The sequence below is a fragment of the Lynx rufus genome, unplaced genomic scaffold, assembly GCF_022079265.1.
Source record: "Lynx rufus isolate CCGP_SWC_20201006 ecotype Redwood Valley unplaced genomic scaffold, mLynRuf1.p SCAF_29, whole genome shotgun sequence".
In the NCBI taxonomy this organism is placed as follows: Eukaryota; Metazoa; Chordata; class Mammalia; order Carnivora; family Felidae; genus Lynx; species Lynx rufus.
Window position 1 is genome coordinate 7,459,275 of NW_025814844.1, and position 22,326 is coordinate 7,481,600.

Consider the following 22,326-nt stretch of genomic DNA (forward strand, 5'->3'; position numbering starts at 1 on the left):
CCGAAAGGGAAGACATGGGTCAACTTAGTTTTCTAAAATACAAATATAAATATCTTCAATGTGATTTGACAGGACAGCATTCTGCCTAAATTGCATCTGTACAATGATGGCTTTGGCATGGCACCGAGTTGGGGTACTTCACGCCGATGCCCCTTGTGTCCCCACATATACAGCAATCTTTCCTTAGAAAACTGCAGAACGGTTGAAAAAGTAGTACAGTAAATACTTACATACACTGGACACAGACTTAACGACTGTTAACATGTTCCCACATTTGCACACTCTACCAACACACACACATGTGCACACGCACATTCAACAATCAACAAACTGCCTCTCTGCTTCGCATCTTCACCAGCTCGGGACAGCCTTTGAGTGCCTTTCTCCCTCCAGGCTATGATGTAGGTTGTTCCCTGATGCTCTGAAGCTTCCTGAGCAGCCTCCTGAGTGCATTTGCTGCCCAAACTCCACTTACTGCCTCAGCACAGGATGTTCCTTCCGCCCAGCATGCCCACCTGCTCTGGCCTCACACCTCATGCTCTCATGGCCCCTCTCGGAGCACCTCCTCCTGGGGGCCTTCTGCTCACCCTCACCCACCAGGCTGTGTCTGGGCAGCAGCCCGGCCCCACCAGAGCACTGGCCACGCCACTTCGACGCCTCCTGGAGCACTGGGCATTGTTCATGGCTGTACCCTCAGGGCCCAGAACATACAGCTCAGGGCCTCAGACACAGCTGTGGCTCCAAAAGAGGCCTTCCATTTCTTCCTGGTCTTCAGGTAAAAGGAATAATTCAGGCTCAACCATTTCTTATTTAAATGTATTCATCTCTTCGGGGCACCTGGCTGGCTCAGTCTGTTAAGCTTCTGACTCTGGTTTCGGCTCAGGTCACGATCTCATGAACTGTGAACTGCACTGGGCCCTGTGTTGACAGAGCGGAGATTGCTTGGGATTCTCTCTCCCCCTTTCTCTCTTCCCCTTCCCACCTCTCTCTCAAAATACATAAATACACTTTAAAAAAAATGAGAATTTATTCCTCTATTTGATTCCTTCAATCATGGAAGGTCTCGGAGGCACTTCACGGGAGCCTGTGTCTGTGACTCCATAAGCAAGAGGAGACTGGGGGGAACCAGGGCGGTTGGGCCACACAGAATTTCCAAGCCTCTCGCTCCCCCCCCCCCCCACACCGTGCTGCACAAGAGCAACCTTAACCTACCAGTGGCTATGCAAGCTAGTATATCAGTGGCCCACACCCAACCCATATGACCCAAAGTTCCCTCCCTCCGTAAAGCAGAGCGGCTGCTTGACAGCCCCAGACCCAGTGGCCAGTCTCCCTCAGGCCTCAGGCTCTCTGGTCTCTAGAGAAACAGTTTTCAAATCAGCCCAGCCCTACCCCACCACCCCCTGCAGGCCAGTGAGGAATGTGTGCTCCAAAGACCTACAGGGTCCCAGAGTCTCACATCAAAGCCCCCTGGCCCGCCTTTTGGCTCTTCTGCCAGAGCGAACTCTTTTCCAACAATTCGGCCATGCCCAGCTCCAGGGGGCCTTGCACACAGAACACATGATGCGTGACAGATGACCACCTCCTCGCTATGACTTTCTCAGGCTGGCTGTAGTAACTGCCCCATCGCGCTACTGCCCCATGTGAACCTCACTTCTTGAATCCCTCCTCTACTCAGATTCTCAGAGATTTTTTTTTCATTTTTTTGTAAATGTTTATTTACTTTTGAGAGACAGAGCATGAGCAGGGGAGGGGCAGAGAGAGAGGGAGACACAGAATCCGAAGCAGGCTCCAGGCTCCGAGCTGTCAGCACGGAGCCCGAGGCGGGGCTGGAACTCACCGTGAGACCATGACCTGAGCCAAAGTCAGTCGCTTAACCGAATGAGCCGCCCAGGCGCCCCCAGATTCTGAGAGATTTACAATGCCTCTCATGACTGGCCTGCCTATTCATTCCATTACTCAGCTTCACATAACTCTTATGATGTCATCTTGTACAATTTTATGGGAAATCAGGCAAGAAGTAAACGTATTTTGAAAACACATATTTATAAATACAGGTTCCTTTGTATCTTTTTCAGCAAATACTAAAAAAAAAAAAAAAATAGCTAGCCACTGTTCTTGTTTTTGTAGCAGTTTCCAATCAGCCAAGACAAGAATTTAGAACAAATTTAAAGGAGAACATTTGTTGAACACTGAATATAAGTGATTGAAATTAGCGATCATACATAATACAATGGCCCCTGGCCCTCATGAAACGCTCATTAAAAATCAAGACACTTAAGGGCGCCTGGGTGGCTCAGTCGGTTGGGCATCTGACTTCGGCTCAGGTCATGATATCGCAGTCCATGGGTTCGAACCCTGCATCGGGCTCTGTGCTCAGAGCCTGGAGCCTGTTTCGGATTCTGTGTCTCCCTCTCTCTCTGACCCTCCCCTGTTCATGCTCTGTCTCTCTCTGTCTCAAAAATAAATAAACGTAAAAAAAAAAATAAAATAAAAATAAAAAATCAAGACACTTAAAAAAGAAGAAGAAGAAAAAAAAAAGACCGCCCTGAACTTGAAAGTCTTTGCGTATAAAAACAGAATCACTGAAAACAGTACATCAAGCAACGTAAGCCAAGACACAAAAGGACAAATACTATATGATTCCAATTATACGAGGGACCCAAAGTAGTCAAATTCAGAGACAGGAAGTGGTAGCCAGGGCCTGGGCAGAGGAGGGAATGGGGAGGGAGTGTTTAATGGGTGCAGAGTCTTGGTTTGGGAAGATGAAAAAAAAAAAAAAGGTTCTGGCGATGGAGGGAGGAGATAGTTGTACAACAAGGTGAGTGTACTTAATGCCAAGGAACCCTTAAAAATGGTTGACATGGTAAATTTTATGTTGTTTGCACCCATGTTAAAGTGAGGCTACCCAGAGCCCCATCCTGTTTAACTAAGAACTCTCCATTCAGATCACTGATCTGAAAGGGGTATTTTTTTATTACATTCTAAAGTCATTTTTTCTAAATTTTATAATTTAGAAACTACTGCGAGAATACAAGTCCAGTCCAATTTCTCTCACTGTGTCTCATCATTTACTGTTTAAAAGCTAACTGGGTGCCTTGGGTGGCTCACTCGGTTGAAGTGTCTGACTTCAGCCCAGGTCATGATCTTGTAGTCTGTGAGTTCGAGCGCCATATTGGTCTCTGTGCTGATGGCTCTGAGCCTGGAGCCTGCTTCAGGTTGTGTGTCTCCCCCTCTCTCTGCCCCTCCCCCACTCATGTTCTGTTTCTCTGTCTCTCAAAAATAAATAAACATTAAGAAAACTTAAAAAAAAAAAAAAAAGCTCACCGGAAACCCATCCCAAGCTTCACCAAGGCAATCTGAGTAAAATGTAGGAAGGAGTGTCCATCATTGACTATCTTACATCTGGATGGCAGGCAGGCACCTCTCTATGGGGCATTTGAATCAGGTTCCCAAGGACAGCAAAACTGTTTTTCTTTTCTGAGTTCTGTGACTGGAAATATTCAGAATCAACTCAAAGGATGCCAATTCAATGACCACCCCTAAAAAAAATTAGAAACGTAAGGCAATTACCCCCACCCTCCCATCCTGAAATAAATACTGACAATATTTTAATGGATTTCTTTCAGCTTGCTTTTTTAATTCAGTCAAAAATTATATGGGGGCAGGGGGCAGGGTGGCTCAGTTGCTTAAGCATCTGACTCTTGATTTCAGCTCAGGTCATGATCTCATGGTTATGAGATCAAGCCCGGTGTCAGGCTCTGTGCCGGCTGTGGAGCCTGCTTAAGATTCATTCTCTCTCTCTCTCTCTCTCTCTCTCTCTCTCTCTCTCTCTCTCTCTCAAAAAAAAAAAAAAGATTATATGAAGGTGTATATCTACTGCTTCTTATTCGATACCACTTAGAAGAGAAAATAAAAACTTGGTCTGATTGCCCACTTTGCTCAGAAATCCAAATTAAGCTACGGGATGAATTCATACCAAATTACTACTGAAGAATTACTTAACAATCATAAAACAAGGAAATTTCTTACATGTCGTGCTAGGCCAGATATGAGACTAAGTTCGTAAAGTGAGTCATCTTGTCTCACCTGGTCAACAACCCTACGAAGCAGGTTCTAAACACCTTTCCACAGCCTTCGGGATCCTGTAAGACTGACCACCCTGCTCCATCCAGCAGAGCTCACCTCTGCCCCCAGTCATGGCTCCTGCTCTTCTCTCTGCCCAGATCACTCAGCCTCCATGTTCTCCTTGTCCTCAAAAGGATCCCAGTTTCTGCTTCCAGATCAGCCCCCCGCAGAGAGGCTGGTCCTGTCAGCTGCTCCCATCAATTGGAAGACCCTGATCCTGGAGTAGCTTTTCTCTCCAGCCCTTAGCACATGCCCACATCAGTGTGTGTCTCTATTTATTAGCTCCTGCCTTCCTCCTCCACAGGATGCAATCAGTAAGGGGACAGCTGTCCTGCAGCTCCAGCTCAGACAGCCAGGCCCGTGGCAGTCACTCTACAAACACATATTACTACGAGTTTACAAATGAGGAGGCTGGGAAATTGAGAGCTTAAGAACGTGCCCAAGGTCAGGAACTACAAAGTGACAGAAGTGACATCTGACCCGGTGCGGCTGGCAGCCCTCACACTGGATAAGCCTTCATGTCCATTTTCAGAAGATCCAGAAAGTTTCCATCTGGGATGAAGACCATCTATCCCCTCACTAGATGCATGTGCTCATGTGGGAAGACTGCTCCATGGTGCGCGGGAGAGCAAAACGGGGGGCTGGCTCTCTGATCTGTAAGCCTGCAGCAGGTTTAACTTCTCTGAACTTCAGGGGTGCCCGGAGGGCTCAGTCTGTTAAGTGTCCGAATTCAGCTTGGGTCATGATCCCACAGTTTGTGGGTCCGAGCCCCGCAATGGGCTGTGTTGACAGTGTGGAGACTGCTTGGGATTCTCTCTCCCCCTCTCTCTCTCAACTTGGGCTTTCTCTCTCTCAAAAATAAATAAACTTTAAAAAACAAAAACAAATAAGCAAAAATGCCTTCTCTGAACTGCAGTCTCCTAAGGTATAAAATAGAGATAAATGCTTCTGGATCTTCCAAGGTCATCGTGAGGATCAAAGACAGACAGCAAGGAAGCAAACTTTGTCAACTGCTGAGTCATTCACAGGTACGCGATTTCTTTGTTTGATAAAGGAGAATGATCAGAGGGTACTGCCTGCCCCTTGCCTCCAATACAGATTTCTTTTTTGCTTTTGTTTTTATTTTTTCTAAGGGACAAAGTATACAAGAAAGCTAAATTTGATGCTATATAGTGTGCCGAGTCTGACGAACTAAATTCTGTATTACCTTTTAAGTATTCAATTCCAGAAAGTCATCAGTAAATGAGGGAAAACATGGTCTTATAGGATATAATCTTTGAGCAATCCAAGAAGGATCTTACCAGACTGAGGCTGAAAGGGACACCAGGGAGGGGTCTTTACTTGGCTTGCTGAGTGATGAATCCCGACGTGATGAATAACAATGCCTAGCACATCGCAGGTGTTAAGTAAATATTTGTTGAATGTTGACAGATTCAAAGAATGAATGAGATAATTAGACAACTGTCTGAATATTCTGTGCCAAAAATACTACTCACTAGATACACACTGAAATTTAAGGAGGAAAAATGCCTTTTCAACCCCACAGTCTCCTCTTCATCACTCACTAAACCTTGCATAAGCCCTGAAGTGTGAATACGTGCGGAAGTCTTCCCTAGCAAGAGGTAAATATGCCTGACGAATGCACCCAAAGAGGAAACTTCACTTCCTTTGTCTGTCAATCCGTCATCTTTCCCAAATGTGAAACTGACTCCACATAAACAGATGTAGTCATTTTTTCTATTTTCTGGGTCATCACACTAGAAGTGCATACTGCCCCTCTGTCCGGCACTTCCGTCTCTCTGCCTTTCACAGGGGCATCCGCAGGAATGATGCAATCCTTAGTCACAGCATCTCCACGAAGATCAGAAACACCACCATTCCCAGTGTGCAATATATAAACTAAGTGTGGAAGGCTATATGAGCTTCCCCTGGTCACGTGCTACACCACCTGGAAAATGTGTCAAGTTTTCCTGGCACTGGAAACCAAATTCACTTAATTACAGCCCTGGTAGAGTTATGGTTTTTCTTAAGTTTATTTATTTATTTTGATAGAGACGGAGACAATGAGAGCAGGGGCGGGGCAGAGAGAGAGGGAGAGAGAGAGGGAGAGAGAGAGAATCCCAAGCAGGCTACGCACTGTCAGCACAGAGCCCGATGCAGGGCTTGAACCCGCAAAGCCAGGACATCATGACCTGAGCAGAAACCAAGAGTCAGATACTTAACCGAATTAGCCACCCAGGCGCCCCTAGAGTTATGATTTCTTAAAGGGACCAAGTCAGGTATAAATAAACATCAATATTATTAGTATCAAATGGCCATGTTTACAAGCTACGATTACATTTTTAATATTATGGATAGATTGGTTGTTTTAATGCTTTATATGAAATAAAGTTGCATTTTCTTAGACATCAGATATAGAACTTGTTAAATATCCATTTTATAGAACTGGAGCATGAAGGTGCAACTATTATCCTTTAATAAAATATAAACACATCAAATACTGTCAAACTGTGCAGGCATTTTTATATGAAAAAAACACTTCTTAATCAATACGTCTTAATCTACTCTGATAATACAATGTGCCACAGTACAGAGAGTGACAGAATACAACAGGGTTAACAAAATGTACCAGGTTATTATTTGGTTACTGAATCAAAGGCTCTTGCACTCAAAGCAGTAATCCTTATGATAAAGTTGAAGAAAGTTGCCCATTGCCAGTGGAGACCAATCCATAGGAAATGAACCTCACACTCACCAGTAAAGAGAACCTATGAGTGGCATAGTTTCACCATCAAACAAATTGGCTCAGAGCTAGCTGCAAAAGTATAATCTGTAACATAAACATTAGCTTCAAATATAAAAAGTTAAATGGCATTTGGTATTTATTTGCCCTAAATATGTATTTCCAGGACCAATGTCACAGCCTTAGAGTAGTTATCAAGTCAGCTTACATAAAGCTCCAGACTGTATTTAAATTTTTTTTAATATGGCTAAAAATAACCTCACATGTGAAGATTCTGAGAAACAAACCCTACATACACTGAAGTATCAACGTCAAAAAAAGACCCAGAAAAAGTAAAACTTTAACTAGAGCAAATTTAAAGTACAAATTGTAGCCTTTTGTGGTCATAATTTTAAAAATCAGCTTGATGGATTATTTGCTTATTAGAATCACAATAGGCCCACAAGGATGATGAGATTAAACAATAAAGAAAATCTCAACGGTTTTTAAACAGAAAGCAAATCTACGAGAAAGATAGAGAAAACCCCTCATCATGATAGGTTTTCTTCGGACTGATTCTAATGGCTCAATATTTGGAAACTATATCATCTGAAAGTAAAAGAAAATGTGAAATAGTACTTGGTTGTGAATAATTATAACAGGAACACAGAAAACAGTAACAATATAAACTGAGTCCAAAGCAACAATTACAGGCTGATGTCAAAATGGTCTGAGACAGGGGTCAGCAAAATTCTTCCATAATGGACCAGACAGACAGTAAACAGCTAGGCTTTGTGAGCCCTACAGTCAGTGTCTGTTGCAGTGTCCGTTCTGGGCTCTGCCACTGTCGCTTGAAACCAGTCACACGCTATATGTAACAAGTAGGCAAGGCTGTGTGCCAGTAAAACTTTGTTTATGGATGCGGAAATTTGAATTTCACATGTCACAAAATATTATTATTATCTTGATCTTTTTTCAACCATTGAAAAAAATAAAAACCATTCTCAGCCTTCGAGCCATGCAAAAATTGGCAGGAGGCTGGATCCGGCCTGTGGGACATAGTATGGCCAACCTCCAGTCTAAGGCATCGCAGAACCAGGCTATGCACGAGGGAACACACGCAAATACACATGTGAGAAAAAACCCAATAATATTTTTTTTAATCTTTTTTTTTGAAAGTTTATTTTTATTTGTTTTGAGACAGAAATAGAGAGCAAGTAGGAGGGGGTAAAGGCAGAGAGAGAGGGAGAGAGAATCTCAAGCAGGCTCCGCACTGTCAGTGCAGAGCCCGACATGGAGCTTGAACTCAGGAACTGTGAGATCGTGACCTGGGCTGAAAGCAAGTCAGATGCTTAACCGACCGAGCCACCCAGGTGCCCCCAGCCCAATAATATTTTGAGTCAAAGGTTTAAAGAAATTAACCCTCAGGAAGCTTTGGTTGTATCTGATTTTGCCACCCACTTACACTGACAAATTCATAAAACTAATTTTGTTTTAGTGTAAGAGAGCCAGCCTTGGAATTTGTTTTTGAAATAGATAAGTCATGTTATACACATTAAAGCAAAAGGAGGAGAAGAAAACCCTTGCAACTTAAATAGCATTTAAAGCAGGTCATGGGGGGCGCCTGGGTGGCGCAGTCGGTTAAGCGTCCGACTTCAGCCAGGTCACGATCTCGCGGTGCGTGAGTTCGAGCCCCGCGTCAGGCTCTGGGCTGATGGCTCAGAGCCTGGAGCCTGTTTCCTACTCTGTGTCTCCCTCTCTCTCTGCCCCTCCCCCGTTCATGCTCTGTCTCTCTCTGTCCCAAAAATAAATAAACGTTGAAAAAAAAAATTAAAAAAAAAAAAATAAAGCAGGTCATGGCTGTAAGGTCTAAACACATGGGAAACTCTGTTTTAAAATCCATACCTTAGGACACTATATGCAAAGTCTGTAAGATGATGTTTCCTAATTTTTAACGATAAAATTTCATTAAGAATTTAACTTCTCACCTTAGGCAGATAGGTCAGCGGAGCACCAGTCCATAAGGGCTTGCTGCTCTTAAAACGCTGCGAGTCTATACAACACTCAATTATATAAAAATACAATTAGATTGTTCCCTAATTGTATTTTTGTAACTCTCTTTCCCAACCACCTAAGTTCCTAGAGAGAAAGACTCATTTCTTATAATCTCTCATCCCCCACAGTAATCAGCATCATGATTAGCATATACTCAAAGTGCTCAAAGGAATTTTTTTTTAATGGCTAAAGTTCATTTAATGAATAGGAGGGAAAAAATACCATCCTATGTTATAGCAAAAATTTAGTTAGCCTGACGGAACAACTACCAATGTTCAAAAATCTCATCTGGACCCATGCCCACTGACTGACATTGTCAGAGGCCCGAACCACCCAAGTATCGCCACAGTGACCTGCACTCTGTTTGGGGATGGCCGTTGAGGGCACACATTTGTAACTATCAAAAATCAGATGGAACTGACAAACAAGTTGGAAGGCATAACCTTCAGAGATCTCAAGTGACAAAGGACTAAGTATTCCATTAGTCAGTGCAAGCAGAATAAATTCAAGCAGAATGTATAAATGCCCCCACTTCATTCTTCCAAAGGCAGAAGAGCTTTCAAAAGCCAGAAGTTTGCAAAGTTGCTTCCTCTTTGTTCTTTCATTTATCCAACCAATTGTTCCAGGATACAACTGGTCTTTGATCTTTATTACCATTTTTATCATGGCCTATGCTAGGAACCCATCCTTTCTACATTTAGAACTTGGACATCTTGGCCTGAGATTCTACTGTGGGAAATCAGAAAGAAGTGAAGGACAAGATGGTGGCAAGAAATGATACCTCTCCCTCCCTTTATAGAAGGGTGTAGGTCATCATGTGACAAAAACAGAACCAGTGAAGACTGAAAGAGATACTGCAATATTGGGGCTCCTTTGTAAAAGTCAATTTTTCCAAGACCATCTTCAAACTAAAGGACCACAACAACTACCTCTACTGCCTAATGTGAAAAATTACAACTTTTTTTAAAAACCATATTAGAAGATAATGAGAAAAGCCCGAGTCACTCTTGTGGAGAACTCTCCCAGGACTAAATCTGAGCACCTCTCATGGCCTCAGCCATCCCCCAACTCTCTGGACACAGGCTAGATCCTCGGGAGAGAACAGGCAATGCCCAAAAGGCCTTCTGGGGTGAAAAGCCTGTTTAGGGAAGGCCATCCCTGCACAAGAAGTGCTGTCTCCCCACTCACTGGCCAGCATGAGAGCAAAAGCTGAAATTTGTAAAAACAAATCAAGTACCACTGTTTCAAACACAAGTCATATTCAAAAGCATACACACGTACAAGAGAAAAAGAGACACAGGAAAGGAGAATGTCAGCGGAGGGGACATAACCAAGAGCTAGAATCGTTTGAAGTCCAGCAAAGCCGTAGAGCTGAGGAGCTCAGTGTCCCCTTCTTTGAAGTTATAAGAAGTTAAACGTGCGAAGGAGAGAGCAAGAACATGGTGGGCATCCTAACTGTTAATGCGTAATGAAGAACAACATGAAACTCTACTTCCTGTTGAAAAGCTACCTTTATAAGATGACCTACTCAATGCAATTATTGCTACACCGGGGTGTATTACTGAAGAACTTTACAGTTACCAAGAGTTCAAAAATGTGTTTTATCTAAAATCCAAATCAGAACAATGTTTTGCATTTTGAATCCTGAATACAGCATACTCATCACCCCTTTGTAACATAAATCAGCAAATGTAACCTTTTAGAAGGATGTCCAATACACCACCTGAAAAGGGTGGTCATTAAAATGATCAAGTTCAATGTGATTAACATTCACTCGTCACCAACTCCCTACTCTTCCTTCAAAACAGGAAGTTGAATTCTTGTTGGTGTTCCATGGAACAAATGTCTTTCACTCATGGGAAAATTTATTAAGCACTTCTTCCAGAGAAAAAGTATCCACATGTGTGCATCACCATTTCATCTTTGGTGCCAAGTGAGCCCCTGAGGCGACAAGATTTAAGTTATTCCCCAAGGTCTCCCATTTGTGAAGGAGACTTTGTTGTTTGGATTTCCCAGCTAGAGTTCCATCCACTAGACACATTTGCCAGAAGAGGCATCCATCTATTTCCCATATCTACTTCTTGGAAAAGGATCAACTGGGGAATTCCCATTAATCTAGCTCAGGTGCACCCAAAGATAAAGGAAGTAAACTTTAATTAAACTTGAAAGGAAGAGATACCAAGGTAAACTCTTTGTACATCATCACTGGTCCTCTTAATTGGACTATGGTACAATGGGAATGTACCAGTTAATCACCTTGAAGTGCCACACTCAAAGACCATCATCCCCACTCATTCCACCAATACCCAAGGAATATTTACTGTGATTAAGACTCCTGTGAAGCTTTGATTTTAAAAAGAAAATTTAATTTCTCAGTTTTAAAAAAGAAAATTTAAAACTGCATGCAAACCTGAGGGCATCCACGGATCAGAAGTTGGTTTGGTCAAGGTGTTCACCTGCTCCCAGTTGAAGTCATCATCTTCAGCCTGACTATATCCACACGCGCTATGTGGCTCATCAAAGAGGCAACCACCTAAAATGTAAAAGAATGAAAAGCGATGTGAGCACCAAACAGACCTCTGGAACAAGCTATGATGATTGCAGGTCACTGTAAACCTACTTGATACTGAACCAAATTTGATTTGACCTTTGTGCTCAGGTACATTGGAACTTGACCCTACTGTGCCCTAAGTGCTGAGTGTTAATCGAGAATATTAACCATGCCTTGCCAGTACTGCTACACTATACTGTTCCCCCTCCAAAGAATCCAGTGTTCATATAATCCAATTGAAAGTTTAGACCTGAGCAAATTTATAATTCATATTTTCCAGATTTGCAGGAATTTGGAATAATTGATCTTATGTTCAAAACTTTAATAGGGTTGCCCTAGGCATTCAATGTGTTTTCAATAAAAACACATCATGATGTGTCCAAAAAAAATGAAAAGAGAAAGGCTTTCACCGCAATACTGGCACAATGTCAGAGGGAAAAAATACAGTAGAGACCATGAACATAGCTTCAAAACATACTCTCTAAGGATTATTCTAAACCTAAGGTAAAAAGAGGTTTCACTTTAACACTTTGGAGATTTGAGGCCTCAAAAGTAAAACAGATTATAAATTTGCTTACAGTCCACATGCTTTTTAACGGCAAGAATAAGTTCAAAACTAACCATGCGGTAAACATCTGCTTACTTCTGGTGCTAGAAATGAAGCTACTTAAAGAAAGAAAGAATAAAAGCAAATGCAATTTTACAAAGCAGTTCAGTTCTTTCAGCATCGTGGGGCACACTGATGATTTTCAGTCCCGCCCACATCCTCTTCAGTGTCTCCTGTTACTTTGAATTGGTACGGTATCAAATCTTTTCACCAATGTTTCACGTTGCAAAAGGGAGTGATTTTACTGGTCATATTAATTACTATAAAAATTCTAATGTCCGTTATATAACGCTATTAGTTATACTCATTAAAAGTATTACTTACAATTACTTGCCAATGAGGAGAATTAGGGCTCTGGTCAAGACAACACAAAAATAAGAACATTATTGCACTATGTCTGCAGTGCAATAATACTATGTCTGGCAGCAAGACGATAAATAAAATAGCAATTGTACAAACTCAGAGGTAAAGACAGATGTTAGAGGTCACCTGGGGCCAACTTCCATCCAAATGCTTATGTCAAGTCTACAAGCTTCTAGACAGATCGACAGCTTTGAACCGGTGAGGCACTCAGGAAATTTAGAAAAGCATCCCTACCTTGTAGACAACCCCCCCCCTTAAAAGGGCCCAAACTCCGCTTCTTCAAATGTATACTCATTTGATCTTAGCTGTACCCTGTGAAGAAATAGGGAAAAAAGTCTCCGCTCTCACACAGGAAAGCTGATTATTTGAAAAGAGCTGTCATGTTCTAAGTCTTCACTTCTCCAGGCAAAACATGTTTTGCTCCCCTCAGTTCCTCCTACCAGAAGGCTTTCAGATTTTCACTGCCCTGGCCGGTGTTCTCTGGCTAGTCCCAGGGTTATCAGCACTCATCCAGAACAATGACTCCCAGTACTGGAGCCAGAATTCAACTGGCTGCTTCCCTGGACCTCATGCTCTTTCAACAGTCAAGGCAGAGTGGCGGTCCATTCCGAGCTTCTGCAAGCCTGAAGTCCGTATGTTTTTTTTCATACCACTGCTGTTGAGCTATTTCCCCTCTCTTGCAATAAGACTTCCCGAATTTGAACTCAGGGCTGTACATGGATCCTTACTAAATCCCATCTCATTGTTTTCCATGCCTCACTCCAGCCTGTTAAGAGCTTTTAGAATCCTGATTTTACCATTCGGGTATTAGTCATCCTACCTAGACTGGGATTATCTGCAAACTTGATAAGCACACGTTCTATGTCTGCCTCCAAATCACTGATTAAAAAATGTTAAACAGGGCAGAGTCAAGGGACCTCAGACTGTTTTAGGTCTCTCCCAGCTTTCTAGCTTTGTCTTAGTTGTTAGCTTCAGGCATGACAGTGAAATTAGTGACCCTGGAAACTGTCTTCTGTGAAACTTTCACAGAACTGGTCAATTAAACATTCCACTGAAAACAGAAACTCATTACAAAGATACAGCACTAACTTAATATTTCACCTTGACAACAACTGGTAATTTATACTTCCCTCCTACTCAGCTTTAACAAGTTCAGAAACAAAGTGGATTTGGTTAAAAGCACATAATACTAACAACTTTCCAATTTGGGGTAAGAAATGTTAGAAGACCATGCAAACATCTAGGAGAAATATTTTCCCTTGGTTGCAAACCCTAATTCTGATGTAGAAAATAGCTTCGGTACCGTAGGAATAAGCTCACACAGCAGTAACACTGATAATATTCAGACAGAAAGAAACCACCATGAATTTTGACAGAAACAGGGTCCCCCCATGGAAACACAGATAGCACTTTGATGAAAGTCCTGCAGTGCAATCTTGAACAGTGAAACATAGCTATCGGCATCCACAAAACAACTCGAAGCTGGTTAAAGACCTGGTTTACAAAACCACCATTGGCACTGAAGATATAACCAAATATAAAGGCAAAAGCATGCATGGCTGATAGCAAACCCCAAAGGCTGATACAAAAACCTGGTGCAAAGATATACTTTCCCATTACATAAAGCTGTTTTTATCACTTGAAAGGAAACATAAAATGTATGATATGGTTCTTTCTAGACCCATGTACGATTATCAAACCATTGGAAAATGGGATACAGTATGAATTTCCTATTGCCCCAAGATATATCCCCCCGCACACCAATTTTCAGAGCCACCACTGGCCTCATCCAATAGATTTGAGACCCTAAAAATAGCAAAGGTAGTTTATTGAGCTAAAATGAGATGAGATTAAGGTGTTTACATCTGAATTAAACTAATCAATTAAGGAGACAACAATTAAATCTTGGTTTTCAAGGCAGCTCTGTGCAGTGGGGAAGCAAACGGGGTCAAACATCTGGCCCATCCCTCTTCTTACACTACTAGATTTGTGACTGTAGACAAATCACTTAGAGAAATCTCTGAATCCTGGTTTCTCCACCTATAAAATGCAGATGACACATCTTTCACATGGCATTTCTGGTGATTCAATAAGAGAGCAAATGTGTATCATGCGGTCAGGCATGTTCAACCAGTACCTGTTTATCATTAGTTCTGAAGTCCTTCTTATAACAATGACCCTCATGGGTTCATTTCATTGCAAATAACTGGAATATTTAATTGGAAATTAAGAAGTGTGTGTCCTTGGAAGGTGAAGAGCCGTGAGCATTCATGCAGGCACACTCCTGTGGGCTCCTCCGTGAAGCCATGTAAGAGCAAAGAAGAGAGAGCTGATAGATTTTTCAAGTAAGTGCTCTGGGTCCAATGAAGAATGTGATAAGGAAGCAACGTCTCCCAAAATGCAATGAAATGAAGCTCTTCCAAAAATAAATATCCTCGATTTTCAGAAAAACACGGTTTCTGTACAGGAACGTAGGAGGATGTGGCCAGCAAGGGACTTGCCAAGGTCTCCCGGGAACTGTCTTTACTTGGACTAATGCCCAAAAGCTCATGGCTAGACCATATTCCTCTATCAGATCAAATTAAATCATTTTCCTTTTGCAGAGGGAAATCAGTACTAAACCAAAAGTCATGTGCAAGATGGAGGAAAGGTGATGCAAGCCAGGTGGGATGCTGGTTGTCATCATTCACACTCTGTCTCTCTCTCCATCTCCCTCTTCCTCTCTCCCTCTCCCTTCCCCTCTCTGTCCCTTCCCCCCTCTCTGTTCCCTCCTCTTCTTCTCAACCTCTCCCAGATCTTTCCCTCCTTCTCTCTCTCTCTCTCTCTCTCTCTCTCTCTCTCTCTCTCTAAAAGAAAGGTGCATGAAAGCCTATAGGCAGTAGGAATTCTGCTGAAAAGTAATTTTGGTTGTAACTCTTAGTCATCTTGGTAATCTCTGGAACTGGCACATGGTAGGCACCCAATAAATGCTTTTTAGAAAAATGGGTAATGAATTCCCCAAAATTCTATGCAGAATTTGGCTGCAACAATTTTGGCTGGACACATTTAAAAGAAGCACAAGGTAATATCCACTTAATCAATGAAAACAATCTCAATATAGCCCCCACAAAGCACCCAGCCCCATCCTGGTGTATTCCAAGATGAATAAGCTACAAATATGACTAAATCAGTGAACATGTTCGTTTTTTATTATGGCTGAAAACTGTAAGTTGGTTAAATGTTAATTAAGTCTCCACAAATTATGGTTTTTGCTTTAGAAAAGTCGAACTCTTTTGGGGGCAATAATTAGATAGCAAGACTAGTTGTCTATAAAGGTCATTCTTGATCTATGAAAATACAATATTGTGTTTGCATATTGAAGGGAATTTATCTTTCTTCTTTCCTTTGGAGTAATAAAGAATTACTTAGTAGATCCAAGAATAGTATGATATCATTAAGAGATAAGCTATAAAGGAGAGGATGGTCCACTTTTTCCCCAAAGGAAACCTCAAAAGATCTCTCATATGACCACCTATGTCCTACAAAAGTGCCAGGCCTGGAGAGCAGACAAAAGAAAATAAACTGACAAGAGTTAGTGCCCATCGTTTAGAGCAGTATTTTATAATTGAAGTATAGTTAGCATACAGTATTATATTAGTTTCACATGTACAATATAATGATTCCACAATTCTATACACAGTGACCCACATGGGTCATGACATGTTGACCCAGCACACATACATGTACATTTTGCAAACCAAATTTATCTCTGAGGTACACTGATACATATAATCTCTGTTCTATCTGGTTTTGTAAAAGGCTGGTCCAGATCTACTAACCTGACTTCAAGGTCTTCAAAGGTTGCTACCTGGCATCTTTAAGGTTTGGGAAGGAGAACCATTACCTAGGACTATTTATTTTGCTTGAAGTTACTAATCAAACACCACCACGTGAGAACCCAACTAAGGCAGAGTACAACCTGTGATCTACAAAGTTCTCTGGTATTAACAGCTACCATTTTGTGGACATCTGCCATGCCAGTCAGATTCTGCATAAGGCAATACACAGTCATTATCTCATTTGCTCTGCACAATCACTAGGAGACATTTGTCTCAATTCAAAGAAACTGTTACGTAACAAAACCATGCATATGTTTACATGTATTACTTAATCTTAAAACCCCTAAAGGCAAGCATTGATATCCTTTATGCCAGCTATCAATCTAATACCTCTCAGTTCTAAATTCACTTCTCATCTCTTGCTCTGCAGAACTATATCCAACCTCTCTAACTACATTCCTATCCCTGTGGGTAAGACAGAGAGCTTTAACAGTAGAGGGTTCTGAAGAGGCACTCTGAGAGGAAGGCGGGGCAGCGGGGGGGGGGGGGTGGGGGGGGGGCTTGCAGGGCTCCAGGGAAGGCCCCTCAGCACACAAGGTTTCTCCAGCACCAGGCCCACGATGCAGGAGGCTTCCCAGTGTCCAGCTCGACTGGTGCACGGTGGTAGGCAGTACCCTGCAGATAGGAACTTACCCCAGCACCCTGCTGCAGTTCTGAGGGGAGTGCCCCCCCAGAAGAATGCCCCCATGAACGGCTTCCCCTGCTACTCTAGAGGACCCATTTTTTCCAGGTTTCATCCGTGTGGCCCCACAGCAACTTCCCTACCATCCACTGAGCCCTGGATATCAGCTCTAGAAGGATCTCCTCCTTGACTCCTCTCTTACTTCCCTGGACCAGTGCCTGCCTCTCGTATCTACTCTTCCTTTATTCTTAAGGCTCACTTTACTTCGTACTAGCCAATCTCCTATATTCCAATCCACTGTTATAGTTAACTATTCTTTTTTTTTAAAGCTTATTTATATTTTGAGAGAGAGAGAGAGCATAGGCAGGAGAGAAGCAGAGAGAGAGGAGGAGAGAGAAAGAATCCCAAGCAGGCTCCATACTGTCCACTCAGAGCCCTATTCAATAGGGCTGGATCTCATGAACCGTGAGATCATGACCTGAATGGAAATCAAGAGTCTGGCACTCAACCAACTGAGCCACCCAGGTGCCCCTACTTAATTATTCTTTATATGAGACTCTTCCTGTTCAAATTACTGTGTGGTTTCTGTCTCCTGCCTGGAAATTCATTGATACATCCCAGTTTTTACAAATGGGAGTTTGGAGTGGTCAATTATCTTGCCCAAAGTCACACAGAGTTCAATGTAAGACCAGCAGTTCACCCAATGTCTGAGTCCAAAGGTCATATTCTTTCCAATCTGCACATTTTTACTCTGAATGCACCTCAATAAGTAAACAATGTGTAATATTTATATAATGATTGTTGCATGAACTGCATTGCAAATAAGCTCCTCTAAGAAGCCAGTAGAGGACAATCAAATGTTAATTTCATAAACTTACTTCTAAGATATACACACATTTTGAATTGTTCTGCCTTTAACAGGTTAAATTGACTCATATATTCTAGCAATCAAGTTCTTGTATAATTACAGTCCATTTAAAGTTATTTTGTGAAAAGATGGCAATACTCCTTGAGGAGATTTCTGGAACATTTTTCTCATTTGTTCTAAATACAGAATGACCCCATTTAAGGCAGCCTTTACCAAATGCATAAAGTATTAAATGGGTCTCTCTACAGAGCGGGCGAATCGAAAACTAGTGCTAATGCACCCCACAAAGAAAATTAATGTTACATGTTCTATTTTCCTAAAATACGTGTAATCTCAGGTGGTCCTATCCACTTATTTCAAATTTAAAGCTGTCAGGTAAATGGCTAGAAATTAATACACTTCAAACGATAAACAGAAAGTGAGCTGTAATATACATAATTGTTTTAAGAGTTAAAGAAACAAACCTGCAGCAACATAGTGAAGCCACTGCTTTCTTCTTATAAATCAATCCCAGTGACATCTACATTTAATTGCCTGCCAAACAATACAAGTATATAAAGCCTCTTAAACTTTGAGTGCCCCGGTGACGGTTAGTGAATCAGACACTAAGCATTATAGAAATGCTCTTCTACATAATTTAATCCAGCAAGTAGTTTTTACACATTGCACAGGCATTTAAATGGCTAATGCTAAGCTCTATTGTAAAAAGTGCTATTTGCCAATGGATATATTTTATATAATTCAAAGGAAATGAGCTGTCTTGTTCTTAAAGTGTCTATGGCTTATTATACTTACTGTATACTTCATTTCATATCCATCTATTGATTCCTAATTTTTAAAAAGGCCTGATCGCAACAAACAACCAAGCATTTTTCTTATTGATCTTAAAATCTTTTTTTTTACCCCAATGGGTACCAGTATCATTTCTATTCCCAAATATTGTATAGACGCACCCAAATCATTAGGGATCTGTCTCAGTTTCCCACTTATCAATGAATAACTTTATAGAGTTGCTACAGGATTTAATTAAACCACTCCCTATGAATCCAAGTTTACCTGAATCTAACACTGGTCCTCTTACTGTCCACACCAATATTGAAAACTATAGTGTGAAAAACAGCTATCTGCCTCTATCATAGCAACAGCAGTAAGAGGGAAGGAAGGAAGGAAGGAAGGAAGGAAGGAAGGAAGGGAGGGAGGGAGGGAGGGAGGGAGGGAGGGAGGAAGGAAGGAAGGAAGGAAGGAAGGAAGGAAGGAAGGAAGGAAGGAAGAAATGATAGGGTATCTGCAGGAACCATCTAGGGGAGAAGACGGTCAAATCTAGACCACTATTTATCACTTCATCTTTGGAGTTGCATGGGTCCTGAGTCCCACACTGGAGCAATGGTTCTCAGAGTGGCCCCTGGACCAGCAGTACCACCCGGGATCCTGTTAGAAATGCAGATTCTTAGGCCCTGCCCCCAACCTACTAAATGAGAAACTTTGGGGTGGAGTCCTGTGATTTTTTGTTTTTAAGTGTATTTATTTATTTCGAAAGAGACAGCATGAGTGTGGGAGGGGAAGAGAGAGAGGGAGGGAGAGAGAGGGAGAGGAAGGAGAGGGAGAGGAAGAAGGAGAGGGAGAGGAAGAAGGAGAGGGAGGGAGAGAGGGAGAGAGACAGAAAATCCCAAGCAGGCTCCACACTGCCAGCACAGAGCTCTGGGGCTTGAACCCATGAAACCACGAGTTCCTGACCTGAGCTGAAACCAAGAGTCTGATGCTTAACCAACTGAGCCACCCAGGTGCCCCTGGAGTCTTGTGTTTTAACAAGCCAGACCTCCAGGTGATTCTGGTGCCTACTAATGTCTGATAACCACTGTTCCAGACCGACCTATTTAACCAGACTCTTCTGGGAGCAGCCCTGGGAATCGGCACTTTTAAAAAAATTCCCAGAATAATCTAATCATTGGCCCATTTTTAGAAAACTGCTTCAGATCAGTGGCTTCAAACATTTTTAAGAAGGTATTATCAGTTTTTTAAAAAGGCACAACCATCCTATGTTTTCCTATTTATAAATTATATAATGTAGATTATTATGGACACACACATAACTGACCTTTTCAAGTGCAAACTACAAAGTAAATATAAATTGAAGTTCAAATATTTTCTTCCATGCACCAAGGGATTGTACTATACACCTCAAAGGGTGGAGAGAAAGCCTTTTGGAGATCACTGCTCTAAATAACTCCTTTTAGTCATAAATATCTCTCAGGTGAATAAGGGCAGCAGAATAACACTGCTTGATCAAAGTGCTGAATTCCATGCTCTAATTTCATGCTAAGAAACCCCCGATCTGTAATTTTTCTCCTAAGTGTAACTGCTCAACAGAAGCAGATATCCTAAGTAGAAAATGATCCTGGTTGTTGGTCAGAGAAACCCAGGAAATTAATAAAAAAACAGCGTTTCATTTTATGCCCAGTAGCGCTCCTGCCAGTTTAGTATGATTTATAAATCCATCTCTTGATGATTTTATTAGCACAAAATCATTATCTGGGAAAGCCGATAAAATAAATTCCTGAATTCACCCAAATGCACTACAGCCAAGCCATGTTATTCAGCTTAAAACAGGCAACCAATTGTTTATTTTCACTGGATGCTGATTAACCTAAACTCAACTAAACGTATTTCCCTCAATGAACATTTTTTTCTACATATCATGCTCATTGGGTAGAATCAAATTATAAGGAAAAAGTAAATATAATTTCCTATATCCTCTTGGCAAAACATTCATCCCAATTTCCTATCATTAGGAGTAATTATTCTAAAACAAAAATTGGTAACTTGTAAGACTGACTCTATTTAATTGGAATCTGAGACCCAGGATACGTTAAGCCCTGGATCTGTCAACTACTTGTTCTAGCTTCAGACAAGTCACAGACTGTGTGTCATACTCTATGTATGAAAAAGCGAGATGCAAATCTCACATCGTGGGAGCAATTAATGTGTATGATTTCAATGATGAAAATGGGGGGATTTAAATAGAGAAGTTTTCTATTTAGTTCAAGGGCCTAACACTCATATGCCAAAGAGTGTGAAGAAAGAACTAGGAACTGGCACCCCCCACCCCACCTGCCAGCCACTGTTCCTTCATTCCTCATGTCTTTCTTAGAGGGCATATCACAATGGGTTTGGCATAATTCTCCTGTCCAAAGGTTTGCATTTTTTGATACAACAGGAGTCCAAATGCCAAGTCTCCTCCAATTTGGTGCTCAAGTGAGGAAACAGCATCTATTCCCGTGGCAAAGGTTGGAGACTGGCTCTGTTAGGCTTACTGAGAAAGAGTACAACAGTCTTCAACTCAGAAGTTCCCTATAGGATTTTCCAGGGTAAATTCTGACCTTAGGCAACTCCCTGAGGATTTATGTCCTACAGAAGATATGACTCTTTTGAACAATTTATTACTTATCTCCTAGGGAAACTGGTGCAGGTTGAACTCAGTGGGACACTTGAAAGCGTAGTCACTGTTAAAAGATGATGAACCTCAAAAAAAGCCATGGCCAAGTTTGGTATGTGCTGGCTGAAACAGGAAATTAAGGTGCCAGACATCTTTTTGTGGATACTGCCTATGGGGGCTGATGTCACCACAAATCAGAGGTTCAAGCCAAGAATGTGACTCAACCACCTCTCTGCCCAATACCTTACCCCCCCCCCAAACACCTTCTCAGATCTTTTTCTTGCCAATTCCGCTACTCCCATCACACTGCAACCTTAGTTTCAGCTCCTTTCCTCACTGACCTTGACTCATCCCCTCACATTTAGACTCTAACCTGTCCCGGTATATCCCACACATGACCAGCAAGCTAACCTTTTATAAAACACACAGCCAAAAAATGGTCTCTCCCTACTTAAAATTATTCATGGGCCCCTGACTGCCCATGGGATACTATTCAAATGTTATCAGGTGACATATGAGATTTCCTGGATTTGAACTGTGTGTGTGTATACTTCTTTATCTTCATTTTTTGCCACCATTTCCCTGTAATAGTATGCTCCAGTAATTCCTGACCATCTGTAGATTCACTCTAAGGACCGTGTTGCCCACATGTCACATGTCTGGGACACCATCTCTGCACCTATTCCAGAGTCTGGCTGGCACACTCCTCTTCACTTTTCAAATGCCAGCTCAGATGCTACCTCTCCCGGATACCTGTTTTGGATTCCTTTTCACAGATAAAATCAAGCACTCCTTCCAATGTACCACGACTGCAAAATATGTAAGTCTTCTAGGTATCTTTATTACCCCACATGGCAACATGACTGTGGGCAAGTTTGTTGTCTGCTGCGTTCTGAGGTCCGTGGGTCTGGGCAACGTTCTCTTCACCTCTGTATCCTCAGTCCTAGACAGATGCCTGATACTCATTAAATACCTGCTAGATTTAACGGAATTTTTGTGGAGTTTTCTATAACAAAGGTAAGCACAAAAACCATTTACTGCTATATTTTTATTGGAAAGGAACACTGAAGAACAAAAATACTAATGGATTCTATTCACTCAA

At 41.9% G+C, this 22,326-nt stretch overlaps 1 protein-coding gene across 1 annotated transcript in view; it reads right to left on the bottom strand.

Annotated features, from left to right (window-relative positions):
- PTPRM (protein tyrosine phosphatase receptor type M) overlaps positions 1-12,077 on the bottom strand; it is a 595,371-nt gene extending 583,294 nt beyond the window's left edge. Inside the window, exons 1-2 of the mRNA XM_047090212.1 lie at positions 12,032-12,077; positions 11,313-11,435 (exon numbers count right to left, since the gene is read on the bottom strand). Of these exons, the coding sequence (XP_046946168.1) occupies positions 11,313-11,435; positions 12,032-12,077 (169 nt within the window). The remainder of the gene's footprint in view (positions 1-11,312; positions 11,436-12,031) is intronic.
- Between the last annotated feature and the right edge of the window lie 10,249 nt (positions 12,078-22,326).